The following is a 25,514-nucleotide window of genomic DNA, read 5'->3' as shown; positions in this document are numbered from 1 at the left end:
GTGTCTGCAATGGAAGACACTATCATGCAGATTCGGGTGTCATCTGCAAAGGAAGACACGGTGCTGCGGCTGACATCCTTGTCTATGTCAGATATGAGGATGAGAAACAAGATGGGAGCGAGTATTGTGCCTCGTGGAACAGAGCTTTTCACCGTAGCTGCCTCGGACTTTACTGAGTTGACTACTACTCTTTGTGTTCTGTTTGTGAGGAAATTATAGATCCATCTACCAACTTTTCCTGTTATTCCTTTAACACGCATTTTGTGTGCTATTACGCCATGGACACACTTGTCGAAGGCTTTTGCAAAGTCTGTATATATTACATCTGCATTCTTTTTGTCTTCTAGTGCATCTAGGACGTTGTCATAGTGATCCAATAGTTGAGACAGACAGGAGCGACCTGTTCTAAACCCATGTTGCCCTGGGTTGTGTAATTGACGGGTTTCTAGATGGGTGGCGATCTTGCTTCTTAGGACCCTTTCAAAGATTTTTATGATATGGGATGTTAGTGCTATCGGTCTGTAGTTCTTTGCTATTGCTTTACTGCCCCCTTTGTGGAGTGGGGCTATGTCTGTTGTTTTTAGTAACTGTGGGACGACCCCCGTGTCCATGCTCCCTCTCCATACGATGGTAAAAGCTCGTGATAGGGGCTTCTTGCAGTTCTTGATGAACACGGAGTTCCATGAATCTGGCCCTGGGGCAGAGTGCATGGGCATGTCATTTATCGCCTGTTCGAAGTCATTTGGCGTCAGGATAACATCAGATAGGCTTGTATTAACCAAATTCTGTGGCTTTCTCATAAAAAATTCATTTTGATCTTCGACTCTGTCTGGTTAGCGGCTTGCTAAAAACCGAGTCATATTGGGACTTTAGTAGCTCACTCATTTCCTTGCTGTCATCTGTGTAGGACCCATCTTGTTTAAGTAGGGGCCCAATACTGGACGTTGTTCTCGACTTTGATTTGGCAAAGGAAAAGAAATACTTTGGGTTTCTTTCGATTTCATTTATGGCTTTTAGTTCTTCCCGCGATTCCTGACTCCTTTAAGATTCCTTTAGCTTAAGTTCGATGTTTGCTATTTCTCTGACCAGTGACTCCCTACGCATTTCAGTTATATTGGCCTCTTTTAGCCACTCTGTTATTCTTTTCCGTCGCCTGTAAAGGGAGCGCCTGTCTCTTTCTATTTTACATCTACTCCTCCTTTTTCTTAGAGGAATAAGCCTTGTGCATACATTGAGTGCCACCGAGTTAATCTGTTCTAGGCATAAGTTGGGGTCTGTGTTGCTTAGTGTATCTTCCCAGCTTATATCGGTTAGGTCTTGGTTTACTTGGTCCCACTTTGTTTTTGTTATTTAAGTTGAATTTGGTGAATGCTCCCTCGTGACTAATCTCATTATGTCGGTCTGGGGCTCCGCGCATACATGTCTGAACCTCGATTATGCTGTGATCTGAGTATATTGTTTTTGATATGGTGACATTTCGTATCAGATCATCATTGTTAGTGAAGATGAGGTCTAGTGTATTCTCCAGTCTAGTAGACTCTTATTTGCTCGTTTAAGTTGAATTTTGTCCAGATATTTAAAAGCTCGTGTGTGTGTGTGAGTTCTCGTCAGAGCTGCCTCCTGGTGTTATCACTGCAACAACATTATTTGCTATATTCCTCCATTTTAGGTGCCTCAAGTTGAAATCCCCCAGGAGCAAGATATTGGGGCAGGAGCTGGCAGATTTTCCAGACAGTGGTCACTTTTTGACAGCTGTTCCTAGAATTGCTGGGACGTTGCATCCAGAGGCTTGTAGACTACCACAATGACTAGGTTTTGGTTCTCGATCTTTTCTGCTAAAACTTCCGCTACATCATTTGAGGCATTAAGCAGTTCTGTGCAAACAAGTGACTCTGCGATGTACAGGCCAACCCCTTCCCCCTTTTGCCTGTTCACTCTGTCGCATCTGTATAGGTTGTAACCTGTGATCCATATCTCGTTGTCCAAGTGATCCTTTATGTGGGTCTCTGTGAAAGCCGCGAACATTGCATTTGCCTCTGCAAGCAGTCCATGGATGAAAGGTATTTTGTTGTTCGTTGCTGGCTTTAGACCCTGTATATTTGCAAAGAAGAATGTCATCGGACTGGTGGTATTGTTGGTTTACCTGGAGTTTACCTGGAGAGAGTTCCGGGGGTCAACGCCCCCGCGGCCAGGTCTGTGGGGGGACTTTTTTCCCGCATTAGTATCTGTATCTGTTGGTTTGGAGTGGAGGCCATCGACTGTGGTTCCACTCCAGGAATGACTGGATTTGGTGTACGATTTCCGCCATTTCCTGCCAGTTTTTTTTTTCCTTCCTGGCACTAAAAAACCTCTCCCTCTTGAGTGACTGTGGCTACCCAGGTTTTCCCACGGCCTGGATGTTTTGTATCTTTTTGTCCCCTTTAGATGGTGTGCCTGGCAATTTAAGTTATAGCACAGTCTTTCCTGTACTGAAGAGGGACACATTTCAGGGTGAATAAGCTTACAGGAAGGGAGTTTTGCATTTTCCTGTTGTCATATGGGCACGGCATTTTCTAGGGTGGTCATAGTTGCACGTCCCATCTGTTTTTCCAGATTTCCCATGCCTGCAGATACCAAGTGCATAGTATGTGCACAGGCTTGGTTTCCGTTTGCCTTTGGTTTCTGTGACTATTCCCTGTTGGTGCATGTATACCTGTCCTATTCCTATCCTCACTAGCACCAACAATGGAGCTCTCACCAGTTGTTTTTGGTAACTTGACTACACTTGTTTCCCCACTACAGCTCCTGTCTCCCATGAGGCCATTTATATGCATTTCCTCCTGCGTATATTTCCTGACTACCTGGACAAAATCTCCAGCTTAAGTTCGATGTTTGCTATTTCTCTGACCAGTGTCTCCCTACGCATTTCAGATATATTGGCCTCTATTAGCCGCTCTGTTATTCTTTTCCGTCGCCTGTAAAGGGAGCGCCTGTCTCTTTCTATTTTACATCTACTACTCCTTTTTCTTAAAGGAATAAGCCTTGAGCATACATCGAGTGCCACAGAGTTAATCTGTTCTAGGCATAAGTTGGGGTCTGTGTTGCTTAGTCAATCTTCCCAGATTATATCGTTTAGACTTGATATACTTGGTCCCACTTTATGTTCTTGTTATTGAAGTTGAATTTGGTGAAGGCTCCCTCGTGACTAATCTCATTTTGTTGGTCTGGGGCCCCGCGCATACATGTCTGAACCTCGATTATGTTGTGATCTGAGTATATTGTTTTTTGATATGGTGACATTTCGTATCAGATCATTGTTAGTGAAGATGAGGTCTAGTGTATTCTCCAGTCTAGTAGGCTCTATTAGTTGCTCGTTTAAGTTGAATTTTGTGCAGAGATTTAAAAGCTCGTGTGTGTGTGTGAGTTCTTGTCAGAGCTGCCTCCTGGTGTTATCACTGCAACAACATTATTTGCTATATTCCTCCATTTTAGGTGCCTCAAGTTGAAATCCCCCAGGAGCAAGATGTTGGGGCAGGAGCTGGCAGATTTTCCAGACAGTGGTCACTTTTTGACAGCTGTTACTAGAATTGCTGGGACGTTGCATCCGGAGGCTTGTAGACTACCACAATGACTAGGTTTTGGTTCTCGATCTTTACTGCTAAAACTTCCACTACATCATTTGAAGCATTTAAGCAGTTCTGTGCAAACAAGTGACTCTGCGATATACAGACCAAGCCCCTTCTTTTGCCTGTTCGCTCTGTCGCATCTGTATAGGTTGTAACTTGGGATCCACATTTCGTTGTCCAAGTGATCCTTTATGTGCGACGGGCTGGAGTTTTGAGACTCTATGACCGCGGGTTCAATCCCGGCCGGGGGTATGGTTTCTTTATGTGGGTCTCTGTGAAAGTCGCGAACATTGCATTTGCCTGTGCAAGGAGTCCACGGATGGAAGGTATTTTGTTGTTCGTTGCTGGCTTTAGACCCTGTATATTTGCAAAGAAGAATGTCATCGGACTGGTGGTACTGGGGACTACTATTTTTTCCTGCACTAGTATCTGTATCTGTTGGTTTGGAGTGGAGGCCATCGGGATCTGTTGTTTGCACCATCGACCCTCCCCAAGAGGTACTTAATACTAGACATATATATCATAGCTGGTTCAATTTGAAAATTGATGTTGTATATATCAACAGCGGTAGTTAGTTAGTTTAATATGTTTATTATGCACCCCATACCCATCCTGTGGGCGGTAGTCAAAAGATTACAGAGGTACATAATTGGTCCAGGGACTGGACTCCAAAGTTTTGATAGCTGAGCAAGTTACAGAGATAATGAATTCACAACTTACAAAGGTAATGAACTCACAATTTACAAAGGTAATGAACTCCAGGTAGGTCTAGTCACAATCATAACAAGTTACAAAGGTATTTACAGATTGCAGAGGTACGTAATGGGTCCAGGGACCGGGCTCCAAAGTTTTGATGGCTGAACTAGGTACAAGGTAATGAACTCACAAGTTACAAAGGTAATGAACTCCAGGTAGGTCTAGTCACAATCATAACAAGTTACAAAGGTATTTACAGATTACAGAGGTACACAATGGGTCCAGGGACTGGGCCCCAAAGTTTTGATGGCTGAACTAGGTACAAGGTAATGAACTCACAAGTTACAAAGGTAATGAATACTGTAAGAATGGTTACTTACGTTTATACACGGCTACAATCATGAACAAATTATAAAGTAATGAGCAATTCACACTTCCACACCCGGTCACAACTGTAGTGAGTTATTGGTGCAAATATTGATTGTTGAGACACACACACACACACACACACATATACAAATTCATACACACACACACACACACACGCACACAAACACACACACACACACACACACACACACACACACACACATACACAAACTCATACACACACACGCACACACACTCATACACACACACACACATACACACACACACACTCATATACACTCATACACATACACATGCACACACAAACACACACACAAACACACACACACACACACAGGTGAGTACTAGGTGAGTACAGGAGCTTGGACTCGACCCCTGCAATCTCAACTAGGTGAGTGCACACACACACACACACACACACACACACACACACACACACACACACACACACACACACACACACACACACATGCACACATCGACATGTGCCTAGGACAAAATGGTAACTAACTAACATGTGGTAATGCTTTATTTACAGCTAGCAAAGTCAGGGTATTTCTCCAGAATGGTCTGCAATATACCACTGTGGATAAAGTACTTTGCCATTTCTTGAACATTTCTGAGTGAGTTGTTTCTTAATTCATTAATTTTTTCACACTCCAGTACATAATGACGCAGGGTGTGACAATAGTCCATCTGGCAAAGTTTACATTTCGTTTGGTCTACATCTGGTGGTGGTGATTTAACCTGCCAAAGATACTTGTAACCCAGCCGGAGCCGGGCAGTAGTGACATCCAAGAGTCTGCTTATTTTGTTGGATGCACCGTAGACATGTGGCTCCTCCTGCATGATAGAATGATGATAGATGGACTCACTGGTGTCAATCTCCCTGAGCCTTAAGTCCATAAAATTCAGTTGAAGTTCTTTTCGTATTGTTGTTCTCAAACTACTACCTGACAAGCCAAGATTGTAATCTACTCCCTCTTTGAAAGCATACAGCTTAGCCAATTTATCAGTTCTATCATGCATCTGAAGACCAATGTGAGATGGAATCCACAGCATGTGCACTCAGACTCCACTGTCCACAATCCTACCATACCTGTGTCTGGCTTCTGACACAAGCATGCCACAATTTATGCTTAATGAGTTGAGAGCATTTATGGATGACAGAGAATCAGTTACAATTAAATTGTCAATCTTTGATACATAGATGCATTTCAGTGCAAGGAGTATGGCGAACAGTTCTGTCTGAAGGGTAGAGGCCCAATTATTGATGCGTGCTCCAATTTCTTTAAGAGAGCCATCACTCTGTACGACAGCAGCACTACCAGCTGCACCAGTGGATTGGTGAACAGAACCATCAGCGTAAATAATTTGCGAGAGTGTGTGCTGTGTGACTAAGTTATCAATACAGCTTAAGGCCTCATGTTTGGCTTCAAGGCGAAGTTTTGGTTGTGATTCCCCTCAAGGAAGGTTCCTTGATGTTGGTGAGGGGCTCTTGATTTAGGGAATTGGATCTGTGCTCCAGATCCCCGAATTAAGCCTGAATGCCTTCCACATCCCCCCCCCAGGCGCTGTATAATCCTCCGGGTTTAGCGCTTCCCCCTTGATTATAATAATAATAATTTGGTTGTGATTTAAGTAGTAGTTTGGGGGGAAATGGAGGAATGGTAGTTTGGAATGGGGTAATATTCCATGGAGCGGAGAAGTGCCGCTGTTGCCTTACTTGACATAGATCATGTATCTGATTCATGCGGAGGTCGGTTCCAGTTTTATCGATCCATCTGGAGGAGTGTTCACCAGTGCTGAGGAAAGTTTGGAGGGCTTCTGTGCAGGGGTTTGAATGAGCTTGCCTGAGCATATTAACCCCAATTAGGATATTTCTTTCAGCAACACGATCTCTGATGCTTGGAATATCAAGTTCTTTTTGCATATTTAAAATTTTGGCAGTACGAGGGCATCCTAAAATGATCCTCATTGCTTCGTTCTACAGTTTTTCCAGCCCTCCAAGCTTCCAGTCAGACACAAGAGCAAGTAGTGGCGCAGCATAATCAACCAATGATCTAATATAAGCAAGATACATCATTTTCACAATTTTAACATTAGCACCATACCTGGGGTGAAGCCCTGCCACAACTCTAAGTGCTCTTAGTCGTTCTTTGTATTGGCGACAAAGTCTTGTTACAACAGGTCCAAGTAGTGGAACCTCTGCTTACATATTCTAGAAGAGACCCATCATGCAATTGGATCTGACGAACTGTGCCTCTCTGTCGAGGAGGACGCCTATTGAGTATCTTTGTTTTATCAGTAGAGATTATCAACCCCAGGTCCTGACACGAGGCTAGTACATGATTAAGAATATTTTGGGTGTTGGAGAATCCGGTGGTGTGAATCATTATATCATCAGCAAAACTAATCACATAATGATGGGGCTGACTAGGCATAGCATTAAGTAATGCATTAATAAGAATATTGAACAGTGTGGGACTGAGCACACCTCCCTGTGGGGTTCCTAATTCAAAGTCTTTAGTTACACTTCTATGTCCCTGGAACAACACAGACGATTTTCTGTTGGACAGGTAGCCTTTAATCCAGCGGAGAAGCCATCCTCCAACATCCATTCTGGCAAGTTCACTAATGATTACATGTCGGTTGGCTACATCGAAAGCGGATTTAAGGTCAAGGAAGGTAGTGTATGAGCTGTCAGTGTGCAGGGTGAGAAAGGTGGCTATGCAATGATGCACGCTCCTTCCATGCATGAAACCATGTAACCAGGGAGACAAAAATTGTTTGATTCTGTACATGAGACGATTAAGAATCATTCTCTCAAATGTTTTACACAAGCAGCTAGTAAGAGATATTGGGCGAAATGCATTTTGTTAATTGGGCTTAGGAATTGGAATGATGAGGCTGTTGGTCCAAGATTGAGGGAGCTCCCCAGTTACATAGCTTATGTTATATAATTCAAGTAATGCATTACCTGGTACTCGACACAGCAATCTGAGTATGTTGTAAGTAATACCATCCTCACCAGGCGACGTGGAGTTGCCCTTTGTGAAAATTTGTCTGGGCTGCCTCCAAGTGAGTCGCCTACCCTGGCAAACTCTGTTGACACCGAGCTCTGAGATGGGTACCTCAGCCTCACAAGTGGCTTATAGGACAGATTTTTTTCACAAATGATTGGTATTGCAAGAAACCTCGCCTGCATGCACGTATAAAGGACTAACTTACTTGGTGTTGCAGCATATATCCTGATCTTCAACTTCCTAAGCCTAGCTTTAGCCCCCTTGGACTTCCCCTTGGGAACCACGTGCAACCGGGAGCATTAATTCCTGCAATATTCAATCGTTATTAGTGTCCTGCCTGCACCTCAGAAATTCCTATATCCAAGAGGGTATGTATCCCCTAGTATAACTTTGCAGACTCAGACGCTAGCTTCAGACGACTCTGAGACGCTGGTACTTACTGGGCATACTCTCTCTGTAGCACGCCGAGCCCTCAGTTAACTCAACTCACGATCTCCTAAGTCACTGGCCAGATCCTACGGGAAAGGGTGAATATCTCGTCTTACTGTATGGGCTGATGGAGGAGATCATCTACGGTACATCGAGGTGTCTCTACCAGATTTCCCCAGGTCTCAGATGTGAAGACACGTGGGGGCGCCGCCTGATGTTCACGGCACGTCTTGTCCAGTCGAAGTCTATCGTAAGAAGGACGCTATTCTGTCTTTGTGACCTGCGCCCCGCCATTCAAGCTAGGGCTGCCAGTTCTCCCTAGCTAACTTATCCTAATGTTTGCCTACATTATCGGCCTATTACTACCTATGTTAAGGTCTTAGGTCTACTCTATCATTATCTACAGATGCCTTAGTAAACCTAATATTAGTGTATTACCAGTAAACCTACCTACTCCTTCCCTGAAGAGTAAATCTATAAATTAAATAAGCTTACCAACCGCCAACCAGAGAATGCCTTGCTTGTTTGGGAGGGTTTAAGGGTCGCTCGGCTCAGACGACCAGACGCTCATGCTGGATCTGAGCTGTGGAACTATTTGGACCAAATAAATTTCCACATCCTCCCGCCGGCGAAGGTAGGCGCTAAGTCTAGATCAAGTCTGCCTCCCGCAGGCCCCCCCAGTGGGCCCTGGACTCGAGCGCCGTTCGACGGGTCGACCGGCCGCTCAGCTCACTCAACCTCTGGTCTGATTTCTCATGTCCCGGTCCCACCGTGTGGACCTCGAGAGGCAAAAGCCTGTTGATGGGTCTTATAGTCTCGACACCGTTCATTCTCACTTTCACCATTCTCAACCGCCCAGCCTTGTCTGGGTGGGTTGACACTACCAGGCCAAGAGGCCAGTATGCCCTCGGCGCCTCGGATTCTACCAGCACCAGGTCCCCTTCACTTAGCATCATCTTATTCGCCTCGGGGTCGGCACCATAGAAATGTTCCCGCAAGGTTGTCAAGTAATCCCTGCGCCACACCTGGTTCCATTTGTCCAGGATGTTCACCAGTCTGTTGTGACTCCTGTGCAGTTCTTCATTGATGGGGGGACCATCTGGCCCATAATAATCCAGCTCCTTGGAAGACTGACTCAAAATTGCGGGGAAGGGCTCAATCCTTCTTCCAAACAGCATGTGATTGGGGGTGAGAGCTTCTTGCTCGTCAATCCCATTTTGTACGTAGGTCAGAGGCCTGTTATTAACTCTTGCCTCTATCTCAACTAACACTGTCCTCAGTTCATCACAGCTCACCCTCCTGCCGTGCAAGACCTTCCGAATGCACCTTTTGACTGTGCCCACCATGCGTTCATAGAATCCCCCTTGCCAGGGTGCCCTGGGAGCTATGAACCTCCACTCGCACTCTATTCTCTTCAGGTGTTCTCGTACTTCTCCGTTGTCCCTAAGATTCCTGAAAACTTTATCGGCCGCCCTAAAGCTTGTGCCATTGTCCGAGATAATCAATCGCGGGCACGAGAATCTGGCAGTAAACCTCCTGAACAACTTCACGAAAGTCTCTGTCGTCATATCTTCTGCCAACTCCAAATGCACCGCTCGAGTAGTGGCACAGGTAAACAGGCAGACATATACTTTCTGAGGGCCCTCCTTAACGTCTCCTGGGTTCTTCAATGTGATAGCCCCCGTATAGTCTATTCCTACAGTCTCAAAGGGCCTGTCACTATGTACCCGCTCCTGAGGCAGCGGTGGTGGACCTGGGTAGGGTAGGGTCCTCCCATCGTACCGCCGGCAGACCGTGCAACTCTTTAGCACCCTTTTGACGGCAGCTCGACCCTTCAGTACCCAGTAATTCTGACGTAGGCAGGTGAGGGTATCTCCAAACCCCCCATGTAAGGTCCTCTGATGGGCATCTTGTATCAATAGCTCTGTCGCCCATCCCTCCTTTCCCAGCAGCACGGGATGTTTGGCCCCATAGCTGAGCTCAGAGTTTTGTATTCTTCCCCTGCATCTTATTAGCCCCGCATGATCTAGGAACAATCCCAATGAGTGAACCAATTTGCTGTTCCCTGAGTCGTCATCGTTGGACACGCGTCCTGACGCCATAACCTGCTGCCGGGTCGCAAGTACTTCCAGCACTCCTGGAAACCTCCCCCTTTGGTACTGCCTTATCCAATATTCTCTGGGACCCACTAGAGACAACTGTCGACCCTGGCTTACCTTGTCATGCAGCTTCCTCACGAATCGAAATACCATTTCCGTGACCCCTATAAGTTTTCTCCACGAGGAGTAGCGCCTGGGGTCAAATAATTCAGTGTCGTGTTCCCCCGCGAAATGTACTATGCTGCTGATTGTCTCCACGAATTTCTGCTCCGGCCAGCAATCCCTTGCCGGTAACCAGTCTGGGCCTTTGAACCAAAGCTCGCTTTTACTCAACTTTCTGTGTGTCACCCCTCGGCTTATCAGGTCGGCTGGGTTTTGATCTGTAGGCACATACAGAATTGTTGATGTTGACTGTAGTTCCCGTATCTCCTTTACCCGATTCCTGACATAGGGGAGCTTAGACCTGTCATTCTGGACCCACTGTAAGGCCACCTCCGAGTCTGTCCATACATAGGTGTGTGTCACCCTCAGATTACTTAACACCTCATCTACGTACTTACCCAGTCTTGCTCCCAGCAACATCGCCGTGAGCTCTAGCTTTGGGATCGAGCAATCCTTCAGGGGTGTCACCCGCGCACGACTGGTGACCAGATTGACTTGGTCCCCGGCCACCAAATACGCTACTGCCCCATAGGCCCTGGAGGAGGCATCACAGAAGACGTGCAAGTCATAATCCCGCCCGGTGCACCCGATGGACCTGGGGAATGTGAACTCGTGCAATTCCGCTAGGTCTTTGTTAACCAGATCCCACTCCTGGCAGACTGTTTCTGGCAGTGGGTCGTCCCAACCTAGGTTCAGCTCCCAGGTCTGTTGTACTAGCATCCTCCCTCGAATGGTGATGGGTGTCAACAAACCCAAAGGATCGAAGGCAGTCTGCACTTTGCTCAGCAAAGACCTCCTGGTCAGCTTCCCTTCCCCATCAGGCTTCCTCTTTAGCCTAAGTCTGTCTTCCTTGACTTCCCACTCTAGTCCCAACACCGATGTTACCTCAGGCACTGAGTAGCCAGTATAGTCATGTTCCACCATGCCCCGCAACGTTGGATTGTTTGTCACCCATTCTCTCAATGGCATGTTAGCTGAGAGCATCTCCTGATTAGACTCTCGGTAAATATCCATCAACAGCCTTTCATCTGAGGTGGTACCCTGCATGTTGTCTACATAAAATAGGGTCTTCAGTAATTCTTTAAGCGGGCTGTTACAGTTCACAAGGTGGTAGTCTATGGTAGCCTGTAATAGGAATGGTGAACTAGTGGCACCAAACAACACTGCCCTGAATCTATAGGTATCATACCCTTGCTTGGGCATCTCCCTGTTAGCCAGCCACAAGAACCTTGTGTAGTCCCTATCCTGTGGCTGCAACCCAATACGTAGGAAGGCTTTGCTAATGTCTGCCGCATAGGCGTACTGTTCCGTCCTGAATCTCAACAACACATCTGCTAATTTCTGCGTCAGGGAGGGCCCTGTGAGCAGACAGTCGTTCAACGATGGCTCTCGGGGACTCGCCTGCGAGCTGCAGTTGAAGACTACTCTGATGGGAGTGGTTACCGACTCCTTGGTGACTGCCATGTGTGGAAGATAATGGGTGTTTTCCCCAGGGCTGGCATTGGGCACTTTCTCGATGAACCCAAGGGCCAGCTGTTCCTTAATAATATCATCATATTTCCCCACCAGACCCTTCCTGGTCAGGCTGTTCACCAATGAATTCAACTGACCACGTGCCCTCTTGAAATTAGTGGGCAGCGTTGGGTGGCCCGGTTTCCATGGGAGTCGCACCCAATACTGCCCGTCCCTGAACTGCACATGGTTCAAGTAATCTCGATACGTCTCTTCGTGTTCGGGGGGCGGCTGGTCACCTTTAATCCCTACTACATCCAGGTCCCATAGTTTATGGACCGGCTCACTGTCGGATATGCCAACTTGCGCCTCTGACAGGCCTTCGTGCACACCAATCTGCATCACCAGTACAGCCTCAGTCGCTGTAATACCAGAGCCCTCCTTTCCCGGGGTCGCAGGGAAGTGAGCTGGTATTCTGCCTCCTACGATGTACCCCGCTGGAGTCCTGTACAGGCCCACACCTTCCTTGATAACCCTTCTCGTAGACATGAACTCATCTAGGTAATCCCCTCCTACCAATATGCCTACATTACTAACATTGTCTGTAGCAATGTCTGGTTCTGCTAGCTTCACACCCAACTCCCTCAAACGTTTGACTGCTTCAGCCAGTCCCCTAGTGGTAATGATATTGGGCAGCCTCTTCACCATCAAGGCTGAAATTTCCCGTCGATGCCCGGCTAACCTGACCGTCACATTGACTACTGGATAAGACCTGCGTGGGACTTCCCCACCAAACCCTTCCACCTTCATGTCAACTTTACCAACTGTCTCCAGCTTCAACCTAGTGGCTAGACTCTCCGCTATGAAGGATCTCTGTGCCCCACTGTCGAAGAACAAACGGGTTGTTTCAGACTTCTTCCCGTTCGCGACCACCGCCATTATGGTGGGCAAGGCCACCGAGCCTTGAAACTGCTCACCAGAACAAATTCTCGGTGCCGTACTCACCACACTCATCGTTACTTCTGACTTGTTCTTGCTCTCCGCCCTTTCTTGCGGTTTGCTCTCCTTAACTTGTGCTAATCCGGCATCATTAGGACACAGTGCACTGTGGTGCTTTCCCTTCCGGCAGCCCCGACACTCCCTGAGCATGGTGTTACAGTCCCTGGCAAAATGTTCTCCACAACACTTGAAACAAAGTCTCAACTCTCTTAGCCGTTGAACCCTTTGGTTATAGGTGGTGAAGCTTGAACACCCTGAACTAGCGTGTTCTTCATCACAAAACACGCACCGTCTCATACTGGCCGCTTTAGTGGCTTCTCCCTTGGCCCTGTGGGTGGAGGGTTCGCCCTGGGCATAATACGTGCCTACTTTAGTGGGAGGTGGTTTAGGTCTATCTCTCGAATGTCTGGGGAAGTCGACCGACTTCTCCTTGGTAGGTAATTTCTCCCCCTGACCTATGCTCAGGTGAGATATGAGATCCCCTAACCCTTCAATAATTTGGCTTATCGTGAACCTATTCGTCCGATATTTTAAGTGTAACTCATGCACTGTCGTGCTAGCCAGTTTCCTCTGAATCACCTGGCTAAGGACCCATTTTGAATCATTCTCACCATGCAGATCTCTGAAACTATTGGTCAAGCTCATAATCTCAATACGGAACTTCTCTAGACTTTGACGGTCATGTCGGCAAGCCTCTAGATCCAACAACCGATAAAGTATAGCTACCTTTATCTCCTCAGTGTTGCCAAACATGTCTTCTAATTGGTCTTTGGCATGTTGGTAATTAGCGTCAGTAATCGGGTAGTGCCGGACCAGATCTAAGGCTTTACCCTTGAGTTGCGACCGCAAATACTGCAACTTGACGGCATCTGACAAATCATTTCTGTCATCTATCTGGGCTCTAAACTGATCCCAGAAACCAATGTACTCTGTTAAGGTTCCGTCAAACGTTGGTAAATTCAGCTGGGGCAACTTGGGCAACATATTGACAGGTGTGTGGTTGTTTGGGGTACCTGCGGTGTTCAACACCATCCTTGGAATACTAGCCTTTAATGTACTTAACTTATCTCTGTACATATTCATCTCCTGGTGACAATCTACATCATCCTTAGTGAATTCGTCCATAGCCTGCTGAAGACTTCCCTGGGATTCCTCATCCTCAATAGCCTGTAGCTCATATGCTGAGAATGCTTGTTCATAGGCTTCCCACTTTTCCCCCAAACTCTTCAAGCAGTTCTGCAAATCATCGCAGTCTACATTACTGCGTTGGCAAGTAGCCTTGCACCTGTTACGCGTTCTGTTCAGATGCCCTTTGTATGCTGCTACTGATCGTTTTAATTTTGTTAGCACTGAACCAGACTCTCCTGAACCCCCATCTGCCATTGTCGAAGTTTAATGAGGAGTGTGACACTAATTGTACTTTACCCAGTCCACCCCACAGCACGTCACGGTGTTAGGTGAGAATGAACGAGTCTTAAGGCTTCTCAACAAGCTTAACAATTCCCTTTGTTATATTGACTCTACTATGAATCAAAAATGTACACTGTTAGCTCTCAAATCCCAATCAAAATGTGTATCGATGTGAAAGCTTAATCTAGCACTCAACTGTACAATGCCAGCAAATAATTACGGGACTTAACCTAGTCTCAGGTATAATTCACAAATCCCACATTAACATGAATCAAAGACAATGAAAATCACACACTAATAGGGCAGTATACAAATTAAAATCACTTGGTTAACACAAGCAAATTCAACAATTCAACTTGTGAAACAGTAAATAAATAATGTATGTAAACAGCTTGGCCTAACTGTGCCCAGCTTACTCTGTTTAGCGTGGATGGTTGGATAAGGTAAATCCTAACCTAGCTAGTGTGCTATAACTTAAACCTGGCTTTATAACTCCCTGTAAATAATAACTAGGTTAAATCTGTCCTAGCTACTATAACCTTTTGTAAATATTGCACAAGCCTAGCCTAACTGTGGCTACCTTGCAAATCCACTGTAAGTAATTAACACACAAGTCTCCTACTCTGGATTACTTGTAATCACTGTAAATAATTAAATTCACAAGCTTCTCTAGCCTACCTGGCCTGCCTGTAAATTACTGCAAATAACAACTTCTGTGTATAGTCAGCTTGGCCTAGCCTCTGAGTAACTTTGACCTAGGTGTGCTAACTTAAACCTAACTTTTTTAAACTGGTTCCTAACTGTGGCCTAGCTATGATAGCTTAACCTGTGGCCTAGCTATGATAGCTTAACCTAACTTTGTTAAACTGGTTCTTAACTGTAGCCTAGCTATGATAGCTTAACCTAACTCTGTAAAACTGGTTCCTAACTGTGGCCTAGCTATGATAGCTTAACCTAGCTATTCCACATCCGGTTCGAAGGACCACTTTTGTGAAAATTTGTCTGGGCTGCCTCCAAGTGAGTCGCCTACCCTGGCAAACTCTGTTGACACCGAGCTCTGAGATGGGTACCTCAGCCTCACAAGTGGCTTATAGGACAGATTTTTTTCACAAATGATTGGTATTGCAAGAAACCTCGCCTGCATGCACGTATAAAGGACTAACTTACTTGGTGTTGCAGCATATATCCTGATCTTCAACTTCCTAAGCCTAGCTTTAGCCCCCTTGGACTTCCCCTTGGGAACCACGTGCAACCGGGAGCATTAATTCCTGCAATATTCAATCGTTATTAGTGTCCTGCCTGCACCTCAGAAATTCCTATATCCAAGAGGGTATGTATCCCCTAGTATAACTTTGCAGACTCAGACGCTAGCTTCAGACGACTCTGAGACGCTGGTACTTACTGGGCATACTCTCTCTGTAGCACGCCGAGCCCTCAGTTAACTCAACTCACGATCTCCTAAGTCACTGGCCAGATCCTACGGGAAAGGGTGAATATCTCGTCTTACTGTATGGGCTGATGGAGGAGATCATCTACGGTACATCGAGGTGTCTCTACCAGATTTCCCCAGGTCTCAGATGTGAAGACACGTGGGGGCGCCGCCTGATGTTCACGGCACGTCTTGTCCAGTCGAAGTCTATCGTAAGAAGGACGCTATTCTGTCTTTGTGACCTGCGCCCCGCCATTCAAGCTAGGGCTGCCAGTTCTCCCTAGCTAACTTATCCTAATGTTTGCCTACATTATCGGCCTATTACTACCTATGTTAAGGTCTTAGGTCTACTCTATCATTATCTACAGATGCCTTAGTAAACCTAATATTAGTGTATTACCAGTAAACCTACCTACTCCTTCCCTGAAGAGTAAATCTATAAATTAAATAAGCTTACCAACCGCCAACCAGAGAATGCCTTGCTTGTTTGGGAGGGTTTAAGGGTCGCTCGGCTCAGACGACCAGACGCTCATGCTGGATCTGAGCTGTGGAACTATTTGGACCAAATAAATTTCCACACCCTTAGTTGGTGCTGCATCAAGTTCATAATTAGTGAAAGAAATGTTGCAATCATCTGCCTTGCTGAGCATAAAGCAAACAAGTCTCTCCCTTGCATCATATTTGTCATTTAATTTTGCCTGTGTGGTACTGGGAAGATTGTCATAGCTAGATGTAGCAGCCCAAGCACAGACTAACTCATTCGCCCTATGTAAGGGATGAGGGTGCGCGATCTGCCCAGTTCTGTTACCCTTAATTCTGTTTATGTCCCTCCAAGCCCGGCTAAGTGGGGTGTGAGCATTAAGACCGTTGACAAATTTTTCCCAGTCTGTTTGCCGCAGCTCTGTCATACGCTCTCTGGCAGCAGCAAGGGCAGTTTGGAAGAGCCTCAGCATTCCAGGGGTACGATGTTTTCTATAGGCTAGGCCTAGTCTGCGAGCAGTAGGTTTCAGTGTACGAAGTTTAGAACCATTGTAATAAGTATGGTTTTTGAAGGAGGTATGATTATTATGGAAGTTTGTTGGGTTTAGAGTACCAAGAGGTTTCAGTGGCGGCTCTAAGTAGTTCTGAATACTGCTCACAAGATCATTGTTAAAGGTCTCTACAGAAGAACGCTCATAGGAATTATACCAGTCAGTCACATGTGCAACAAAGTCATCATGCTGATCAGTGGGAACATTAAAACGTTTCCATTTGAATATCCCACCAGGAAGGATAGTATTACAAATATCTAGTGAGGTTAGCCTAGGGAAATGATCAGACGCTATATCTGTTACAATGGAAGACTCACAGCTGGCAGAAGTAATGTTGAAGCCCAGGCACAGATCAAGGACGCCTCCATAGATATGTGTGGGTTCAAGATCACCTACAATTTAGACATTATCATGACTGTTTAAGAGTGACAACAGTTGATTACCATTACGATTACCAAACTGTGAGTTTCCAATGCTTTTGTGTCTCGCATTGTAATCGCCAATAATAAAAGTAGGTTCAGAATGAGCACAAGTTGGGAGCTCCAAGTAATTAAATTTATCAGCAGGAGCGTACAAGTTAAATATGTTGAGAGCAGAGTTCCCTATATAAATCCTAACACCGTGATATTGTAACCCCTCTGTTTTCTTGTGTGCAATAAGTTGATGGGGAAGCGACTTTTTAATATATAGAACATGTGGAAATTTATTTGGTCCAAATAGTTCCACAGCTCAGATCCAGCATGAGCGTCTGGTCGTCTGAGCCGAGCGACCCTTAAACCCTCCCAAACAAGCAAGGCATTCTCTGGTTGGCGGTTGGTAAGCTTATTTAATTTATAGATTTACTCTTCAGGGAAGGAGTAGGTAGGTTTACTGGTAATACACTAATATTAGGTTTACTAAGGCATCTGTAGATAATGATAGAGTAGACCTAAGACCTTAACATAGGTAGTAATAGGCCGATAATGTAGGCAAACATTAGGATAAGTTAGCTAGGGAGAACTGGCAGCCCTAGCTTGAATGGCGGGGCGCAGGTCACAAAGACAGAATAGCGTCCTTCTTACGATAGACTTCGACTGGACAAGACGTGCCGTGAACATCAGGCGGCGCCCCCACGTGTCTTCACATCTGAGACCTGGGGAAATCTGGTAGAGACACCTCGATGTACCGTAGATGATCTCCTCCATCAGCCCATACAGTAAGACGAGATATTCACCCTTTCCCGTAGGATCTGGCCAGTGACTTAGGAGATCGTGAGTTGAGTTAACTGAGGGCTCGGCATGCTACAGAGAGAGTATGCCCAGTAAGTACCAGCGTCTCAGAGTCGTCTGAAGCTAGCGTCTGAGTCTGCAAAGTTATACTAGGGGATACATACCCTCTTGGATATAGGAATTTCTGAGGTGCAGGCAGGACACTAATAACGATTGAATATTGCAGGAATTAATGCTCCCGGTTGCACGTGGTTCCCAAGGGGAAGTCCAAGGGGGCTAAAGCTAGGCTTAGGAAGTTGAAGATCAGGATATATGCTGCAACACCAAGTAAGTTAGTCCTTTATACGTGCATGCAGGCGAGGTTTCTTGCAATACCAATCATTTGTGAAAAAAATCTGTCCTATAAGCCACTTGTGAGGCTGAGGTACCCATCTCAGAGCTCGGTGTCAACAGAGTTTGCCAGGGTAGGCGACTCACTTGGAGGCAGCCCAGACAAATTTTCACAAAAGTGGTCCTTCGAAAACCGGATGTGGAATAGCTAGGTTAAGCTATCATAGCTAGGCCACAGTTAGGAACCAGGTTTACAGAGTTAGGTTAAGCTATCATAGCTAGGCTACAGTTAAGAACCAGTTTAACAAAGTTAGGTTAAGCTATCATAGCTAGGCCACAGGTTAAGCTATCATAGCTAGGCCACAGTTAGGAACCAGTTTAAAAAAGTTAGGTTTAAGTTAGCACACCTAGGTCAAAGTTACTCAGAGGCTAGGCCAAGCTGACTATACACAGAAGTTGTTATTTGCAGTAATTTACAGGCAGGCCAGGTAGGCTAGAGAAGCTTGTGAATTTAATTACTTACAGTGGATTTGCAAGGTAGCCACAGTTAGGCTAGGCTTGTGCAATATTTACAAAAGGTTATAGTAGCTAGGACAGATTTAACCTAGTTATTATTTACAGGGAGTTATAAAGCCAGGTTTAAGTTATAGCACACTAGCTAGGTTAGGATTTACCTTATCCAACCATCCACGCTAAACAGAGTAAGCTGGGCACAGTTAGGCCAAGCTGTTTACATACATTATTTATTTACTGTTTCACAAGTTGAATTGTTGAATTTGCTTGTGTTAACCAAGTGATTTTAATTTGTATACTGCCCTATTAGTGTGTGATTTTCATTGTCTTTGATTCATGTTAATGTGGGATTTGTGAATTATACCTGAGACTAGGTTAAGTCCCGTAATTATTTGCTGGCATTGTACAGTTGAGTGCTAGATTAAGCTTTCACATCGATACACATTTTGATTGGGATTTGAGAGCTAACAGTGTACATTTTTGATTCATAGTAGAGTCAATATAACAAAGGGAATTGTTAAGCTTGTTGAGAAGCCTTAAGACTCGTTCATTCTCACCTAACACCGTGACGTGCTGTGGGGTGGACTGGGTAAAGTACAATTAGTGTCACACTCCTCATTAAACTTCGACAATGGCAGATGGGGGTTCAGGAGAGTCTGGTTCAGTGCTAACAAAATTAAAACGATCAGTAGCAGCATACAAAGGGCATCTGAACAGAACGCGTAACAGGTGCAAGGCTACTTGCCAACGCAGTAATGTAGACTGCGATGATTTGCAGAACTGCTTGAAGAGTTTGGGGGAAAAGTGGGAAGCCTATGAACAAGCATTCTCAGCATATGAGCTACAGGCTATTGAGGATGAGGAATCCCAGGGAAGTCTTCAGCAGGCTATGGACGAATTCACTAAGGATGATGTAGATTGTCACCAGGAGATGAATATGTACAGAGATAAGTTAAGTACATTAAAGGCTAGTATTCTAAGGATGGTGTTGAACACCGCAGGTACCCCAAACAATCACACACCTGTCAATATGTTGCCCAAGTTGCCCCAGCTGAATTTACCAACGTTTGACGGAACCTTAACAGAGTACATTGGTTTCTGGGATCAGTTTAGAGCCCAGATAGATGACAGAAATGATTTTTCAGATGCCGTCAAGTTGCAGTATTTGCGGTCGCAACTCAAGGGTAAAGCCTTAGATCTGGTCCGGCACTACCCGATTACTGACGCTAATTACCAACATGCCAAAGACCAATTAGAAGACATGTTTGGCAACACTGAGGAGATAAAGGTAGCTATACTTTATCGGTTGTTGGATCTAGAGGCTTGCCGACATGACCGTCAAAGTCTAGAGAAGTTCCGTATTGAGATTATGAGCTTGACCAATAGTTTCAGAGATCTGCATGGTGAGAATGATTCAAAATGGGTCCTTAGCCAGGTGATTCAGAGGAAACTGGCTAGCACGACAGTGCATGAGTTACACTTAAAATATCGGACGAATAGGTTCACGATAAGCCAAATTATTGAAGGGTTAGGGGATCTCATATCTCACCTGAGCATAGGTCAGGGGGAGAAATTACCTACCAAGGAGAAGTCGGTCGACTTCCCCAGACATTCGAGAGATAGACCTAAACCACCTCCCACTAATGTAGGCATATTGGTAGGAGGGGATTACCTAGACGAGTTCGTGTCTACGAGAAGGGTTATCAAGGAAGGTGTGGGCCTGTACAGGACTCCAGCGGGGTACATCGTAGGAGGCAGAATACCAGCTCACTTCCCTGCGACCCCGGGAAAGGAGGGCTCTGGTATTACAGCGACTGAGGCTGTACTGGTGATGCAGATTGGTGTGCACGAAGGCCTGTCAGAGGCGCAAGTTGGCATATCCGACAGTGAGCCGGTCCATAAACTATGGGACCTGGATGTAGTAGGGATTAAAGGTGACCAGCCGCCCCCCGAACACGAAGAGACGTATCGAGATTACTTGAACCATGTGCAGTTCAGGGACGGGCAGTATTGGGTGCGACTCCCATGGAAACCGGGCCACCCAACGCTGCCCACTAATTTCAAGAGGGCACGTGGTCAGTTGAATTCATTGGTGAACAGCCTGACCAGGAAGGGTCTGGTGGGGAAATATGATGATATTATTAAGGAACAGCTGGCCCTTGGGTTCATCGAGAAAGTGCCCAATGCCAGCCCTGGGGAAAACACCCATTATCTTCCACACATGGCAGTCACCAAGGAGTCGGTAACCACTCCCATCAGAGTAGTCTTCAACTGCAGCTCGCAGGCGAGTCCCCGAGAGCCATCGTTGAACGACTGTCTGCTCACAGGGCCCTCCCTGACGCAGAAATTAGCAGATGTGTTGTTGAGATTCAGGACGGAACAGTACGCCTATGCGGCAGACATTAGCAAAGCCTTCCTACGTATTGGGTTGCAGCCACAGGATAGGGACTACACAAGGTTCTTGTGGCTGGCTAACAGGGAGATGCCCAAGCAAGGGTATGATACCTATAGATTCAGGGCAGTGTTGTTTGGTGCCACTAGTTCACCATTCCTATTACAGGCTACCATAGACTACCACCTTGTGAACTGTAACAGCCCGCTTAAAGAATTACTGAAGACCCTATTTTATGTAGACAACATGCAGGGTACCACCTCAGATGAAAGGCTGTTGATGGATATTTACCGAGAGTCTAATCAGGAGATGCTCTCAGCTAACATGCCATTGAGAGAATGGGTGACAAACAATCCAACGTTGCGGGGCATGGTGGAACATGACTATACTGGCTACTCAGTGCCTGAGGTAACATCGGTGTTGGGACTAGAGTGGGAAGTCAAGGAAGACAGACTTAGGCTAAAGAGGAAGCCTGATGGGGAAGGGAAGCTGACCAGGAGGTCTTTGCTGAGCAAAGTGCAGACTGCCTTCGATCCTTTGGGTTTGTTGACACCCATCACCATTCGAGGGAGGATGCTAGTACAACAGACCTGGGAGCTGAACCTAGGTTGGGACGACCCACTGCCAGAAACAGTCTGCCAGGAGTGGGATCTGGTTAACAAAGACCTAGCGGAATTGCACGAGTTCACATTCCCCAGGTCCATCGGGTGCACCGGGCGGGATTATGACTTGCACGTCTTCTGTGATGCCTCCTCCAGGGCCTATGGGGCAGTAGCGTATTTGGTGGCCGGGGACCAAGTCAATCTGGTCACCAGTCGTGCGCGGGTGACACCCCTGAAGGATTGCTCGATCCCAAAGCTAGAGCTCACGGCGATGTTGCTGGGAGCAAGACTGGGTAAGTACGTAGAGGAGGTGTTAAGTAATCTGAGGGTGACACACACCTATGTATGGACAGACTCGGAGGTGGCCTTACAGTGGGTCCAGAATGACAGGTCTAAGCTCCCCTATGTCAGGAATCGGGTAAAGGAGATACGGGAACTACAGTCAACATCAACAATTCTGTATGTGCCTACAGATCAAAACCCAGCCGACCTGATAAGCCGAGGGGTGACACACAGAAAGTTGAGTAAAAGCGAGCTTTGGTTCAAAGGCCCAGACTGGTTACCGGCAAGGGATTGCTGGCCGGAGCAGAAATTCGTGGAGACAATCAGCAGCATAGTACATTTCGCGGGGGAACACGACACTGAATTATTTGACCCCAGGCGCTACTCCTCGTGGAGAAAACTTATAGGAGTCACGGAAATGGTATTTCGATTCGTGAGGAAGCTGCATGACAAGGTAAGCCAGGGTCGACAGTTGTCTCTAGTGGGTCCCAGAGAATATTGGATAAGGCAGTACCAAAGGGGGAGGTTTCCAGGAGTGCTGGAAGTACTTGCGACCCGGCAGCAGGTTATGGCGTCAGGACGCGTGTCCAACGATGACGACTCAGGGAACAGCAAATTGGTTCACTCATTGGGATTGTTCCTAGATCATGCGGGGCTAATAAGATGCAGGGGAAGAATACAAAACTCTGAGCTCAGCTATGGGGCCAAACATCCCGTGCTGCTGGGAAAGGAGGGATGGGCGACAGAGCTATTGATACAAGATGCCCATCAGAGGACCTTACATGGGGGGTTTGGAGATACCCTCACCTGCCTACGTCAGAATTACTGGGTACTGAAGGGTCGAGCTGCCGTCAAAAGGGTGCTAAAGAGTTGCACGGTCTGCCGGCGGTACGATGGGAGGACCCTACCCTACCCAGGTCCACCACCGCTGCCTCAGGAGCGGGTACATAGTGACAGGCCCTTTGAGACTGTAGGAATAGACTATACGGGGGCTATCACATTGAAGAACCCAGGAGACGTTAAGGAGGGCCCTCAGAAAGTATATGTCTGCCTGTTTACCTGTGCCACTACTCGAGCGGTGCATTTGGAGTTGGCAGAAGATATGACGACAGAGACTTTCGTGAAGTTGTTCAGGAGGTTTACTGCCAGATTCTCGTGCCCGCGATTGATTATCTCGGACAATGGCACAAGCTTTAGGGCGGCCGATAAAGTTTTCAGGAATCTTAGGGACAACGGAGAAGTACGAGAACACCTGAAGAGAATAGAGTGCGAGTGGAGGTTCATAGCTCCCAGGGCACCCTGGCAAGGGGGATTCTATGAACGCATGGTGGGCACAGTCAAAAGGTGCATTCGGAAGGTCTTGCACGGCAGGAGGGTGAGCTGTGATGAACTGAGGACAGTGTTAGTTGAGATAGAGGCAAGAGTTAATAACAGGCCTCTGACCTACGTACAAAATGGGATTGACGAGCAAGAAGCTCTCACCCCCAATCACATGCTGTTTGGAAGAAGGATTGAGCCCTTCCCCGCAATTTTGAGTCAGTCTTCCAAGGAGCTGGATTATTATGGGCCAGATGGTCCCCCCATCAATGAAGAACTGCACAGGAGTCACAACAGACTGGTGAACATCCTGGACAAATGGAACCAGGTGTGGCGCAGGGATTACTTGACAACCTTGCGGGAACATTTCTATGGTGCCGACCCCGAGGCGAATAAGATGATGCTAAGTGAAGGGGACCTGGTGCTGGTAGAATCCGAGGCGCCGAGGGCATACTGGCCTCTTGGCCTGGTAGTGTCAACCCACCCAGACAAGGCTGGGCGGTTGAGAATGGTGAAAGTGAGAATGAACGGTGTCGAGACTATAAGACCCATCAACAGGCTTTTGCCTCTCGAGGTCCACACGGTGGGACCGGGACATGAGAAATCAGACCAGAGGTTGAGTGAGCTGAGCGGCCGGTCGACCCGTCGAACGGCGCTCGAGTCCAGGGCCCACTGGGGGGGCCTGCGGGAGGCAGACTTGATCTAGACTTAGCGCCTACCTTCGCCGGCGGGAGGATGTGGAAATTTATTTGGTCCAAATAGTTCCACAGCTCAGATCCAGCATGAGCGTCTGGTCGTCTGAGCCGAGCGACCCTTAAACCCTCCCAAACAAGCAAGGCATTCTCTGGTTGGCGGTTGGTAAGCTTATTTAATTTATAGATTTACTCTTCAGGGAAGGAGTAGGTAGGTTTACTGGTAATACACTAATATTAGGTTTACTAAGGCATCTGTAGATAATGATAGAGTAGACCTAAGACCTTAACATAGGTAGTAATAGGCCGATAATGTAGGCAAACATTAGGATAAGTTAGCTAGGGAGAACTGGCAGCCCTAGCTTGAATGGCGGGGCGCAGGTCACAAAGACAGAATAGCGTCCTTCTTACGATAGACTTCGACTGGACAAGACGTGCCGTGAACATCAGGCGGCGCCCCCACGTGTCTTCACATCTGAGACCTGGGGAAATCTGGTAGAGACACCTCGATGTACCGTAGATGATCTCCTCCATCAGCCCATACAGTAAGACGAGATATTCACCCTTTCCCGTAGGATCTGGCCAGTGACTTAGGAGATCGTGAGTTGAGTTAACTGAGGGCTCGGCGTGCTACAGAGAGAGTATGCCCAGTAAGTACCAGCGTCTCAGAGTCGTCTGAAGCTAGCGTCTGAGTCTGCAAAGTTATACTAGGGGATACATACCCTCTTGGATATAGGAATTTCTGAGGTGCAGGCAGGACACTAATAACGATTGAATATTGCAGGAATTAATGCTCCCGGTTGCACGTGGTTCCCAAGGGGAAGTCCAAGGGGGCTAAAGCTAGGCTTAGGAAGTTGAAGATCAGGATATATGCTGCAACACCAAGTAAGTTAGTCCTTTATACGTGCATGCAGGCGAGGTTTCTTGCAATACCAATCATTTGTGAAAAAAATCTGTCCTATAAGCCACTTGTGAGGCTGAGGTACCCATCTCAGAGCTCGGTGTCAACAGAGTTTGCCAGGGTAGGCGACTCACTTGGAGGCAGCCCAGACAAATTTTCACAGAACACAAGAGTTAGTAGATTTGAGGTAATATGCAACAAATGATGGTAATTTAGGGGGTTGGGATTTTTCAGGGACTCTGCACTCTTGTAGACACACATCAATGGGTTCGGTGGTTACTTTATGATGAAGGTCAGGAAGTCTTTTTCTAAGTGATGCAATATTCCAGCTTAATATAGAAAGTTTATACAAGTTTTGATCCATTATAGTAGTCCTGGGATCATCTCGAGTTTCTCAGCATAATGAAAAAATTGTTCATATAAATAGCAGACCTTATCAATGTCAACAGTGCTACCCTTGTCCATGAGTTTTGTAAGTGCACTTCCAGTTGTAAGGCCTCGTGGGAGTCTTCGTAAACCCAGAGCACGACGCTGTTTATGTATGATAGG

The 25,514-nt window shown here is 46.5% G+C and overlaps 2 protein-coding genes across 2 annotated transcripts; both read right to left on the bottom strand.

The window, feature by feature from the left end:
* Nucleotides 1–7,752: 7,752 nt before the first annotated feature.
* LOC138854192 (uncharacterized) lies at nt 7,753–11,251 on the bottom strand. The gene is made up of 2 exons (XM_070095980.1): nt 8,158–11,251; nt 7,753–8,023 (listed from the first exon to the last, which is right to left on the bottom strand). The coding sequence occupies exon 1, from the start codon at nt 11,125–11,127 to the stop codon at nt 8,794–8,796; it is 2,334 nt and encodes a 777-aa protein (XP_069952081.1). The 5' UTR covers nt 11,128–11,251; the 3' UTR covers nt 7,753–8,023; nt 8,158–8,793.
* LOC138854164 (uncharacterized) lies at nt 11,238–16,098 on the bottom strand. Its single transcript, XM_070095632.1, has 4 exons — nt 15,671–16,098; nt 15,223–15,536; nt 12,346–15,094; nt 11,238–11,270 (listed from the first exon to the last, which is right to left on the bottom strand). The coding sequence occupies exons 3-4, from the start codon at nt 14,239–14,241 to the stop codon at nt 11,238–11,240; spliced, it is 1,929 nt and encodes a 642-aa protein (XP_069951733.1). The 5' UTR covers nt 14,242–15,094; nt 15,223–15,536; nt 15,671–16,098.
* Between the last annotated feature and the right edge of the window lie 9,416 nt (nt 16,099–25,514).

Source organism: Cherax quadricarinatus, chromosome 51 (assembly GCF_038502225.1).
Source record: "Cherax quadricarinatus isolate ZL_2023a chromosome 51, ASM3850222v1, whole genome shotgun sequence".
Taxonomy (NCBI): Eukaryota; Metazoa; Arthropoda; class Malacostraca; order Decapoda; family Parastacidae; genus Cherax; species Cherax quadricarinatus.
The sequence above is the reverse complement of the archived record's forward strand: the minus strand, read 5'-3'. Positions and strand labels throughout refer to the sequence as shown.

Bases quoted from the DNA above. Each gene is read 5' to 3' on its own strand.
- LOC138854192 (XM_070095980.1), bottom strand. From the start codon at position 11,127: ATGCTAGTACAACAGACCTGGGAGCTGAACCTAGGTTGGGACGACCCA.
- LOC138854164 (XM_070095632.1), bottom strand. From the start codon at position 14,241: ATGGCAGATGGGGGTTCAGGAGAGTCTGGTTCAGTGCTAACAAAATTA. The intron at 11,271-12,345 runs GTAGGAGGCAGA...TGTTGGGACTAG, and splicing joins GGACTCCAGCGGGGTACATC to AGTGGGAAGTCAAGGAAGAC.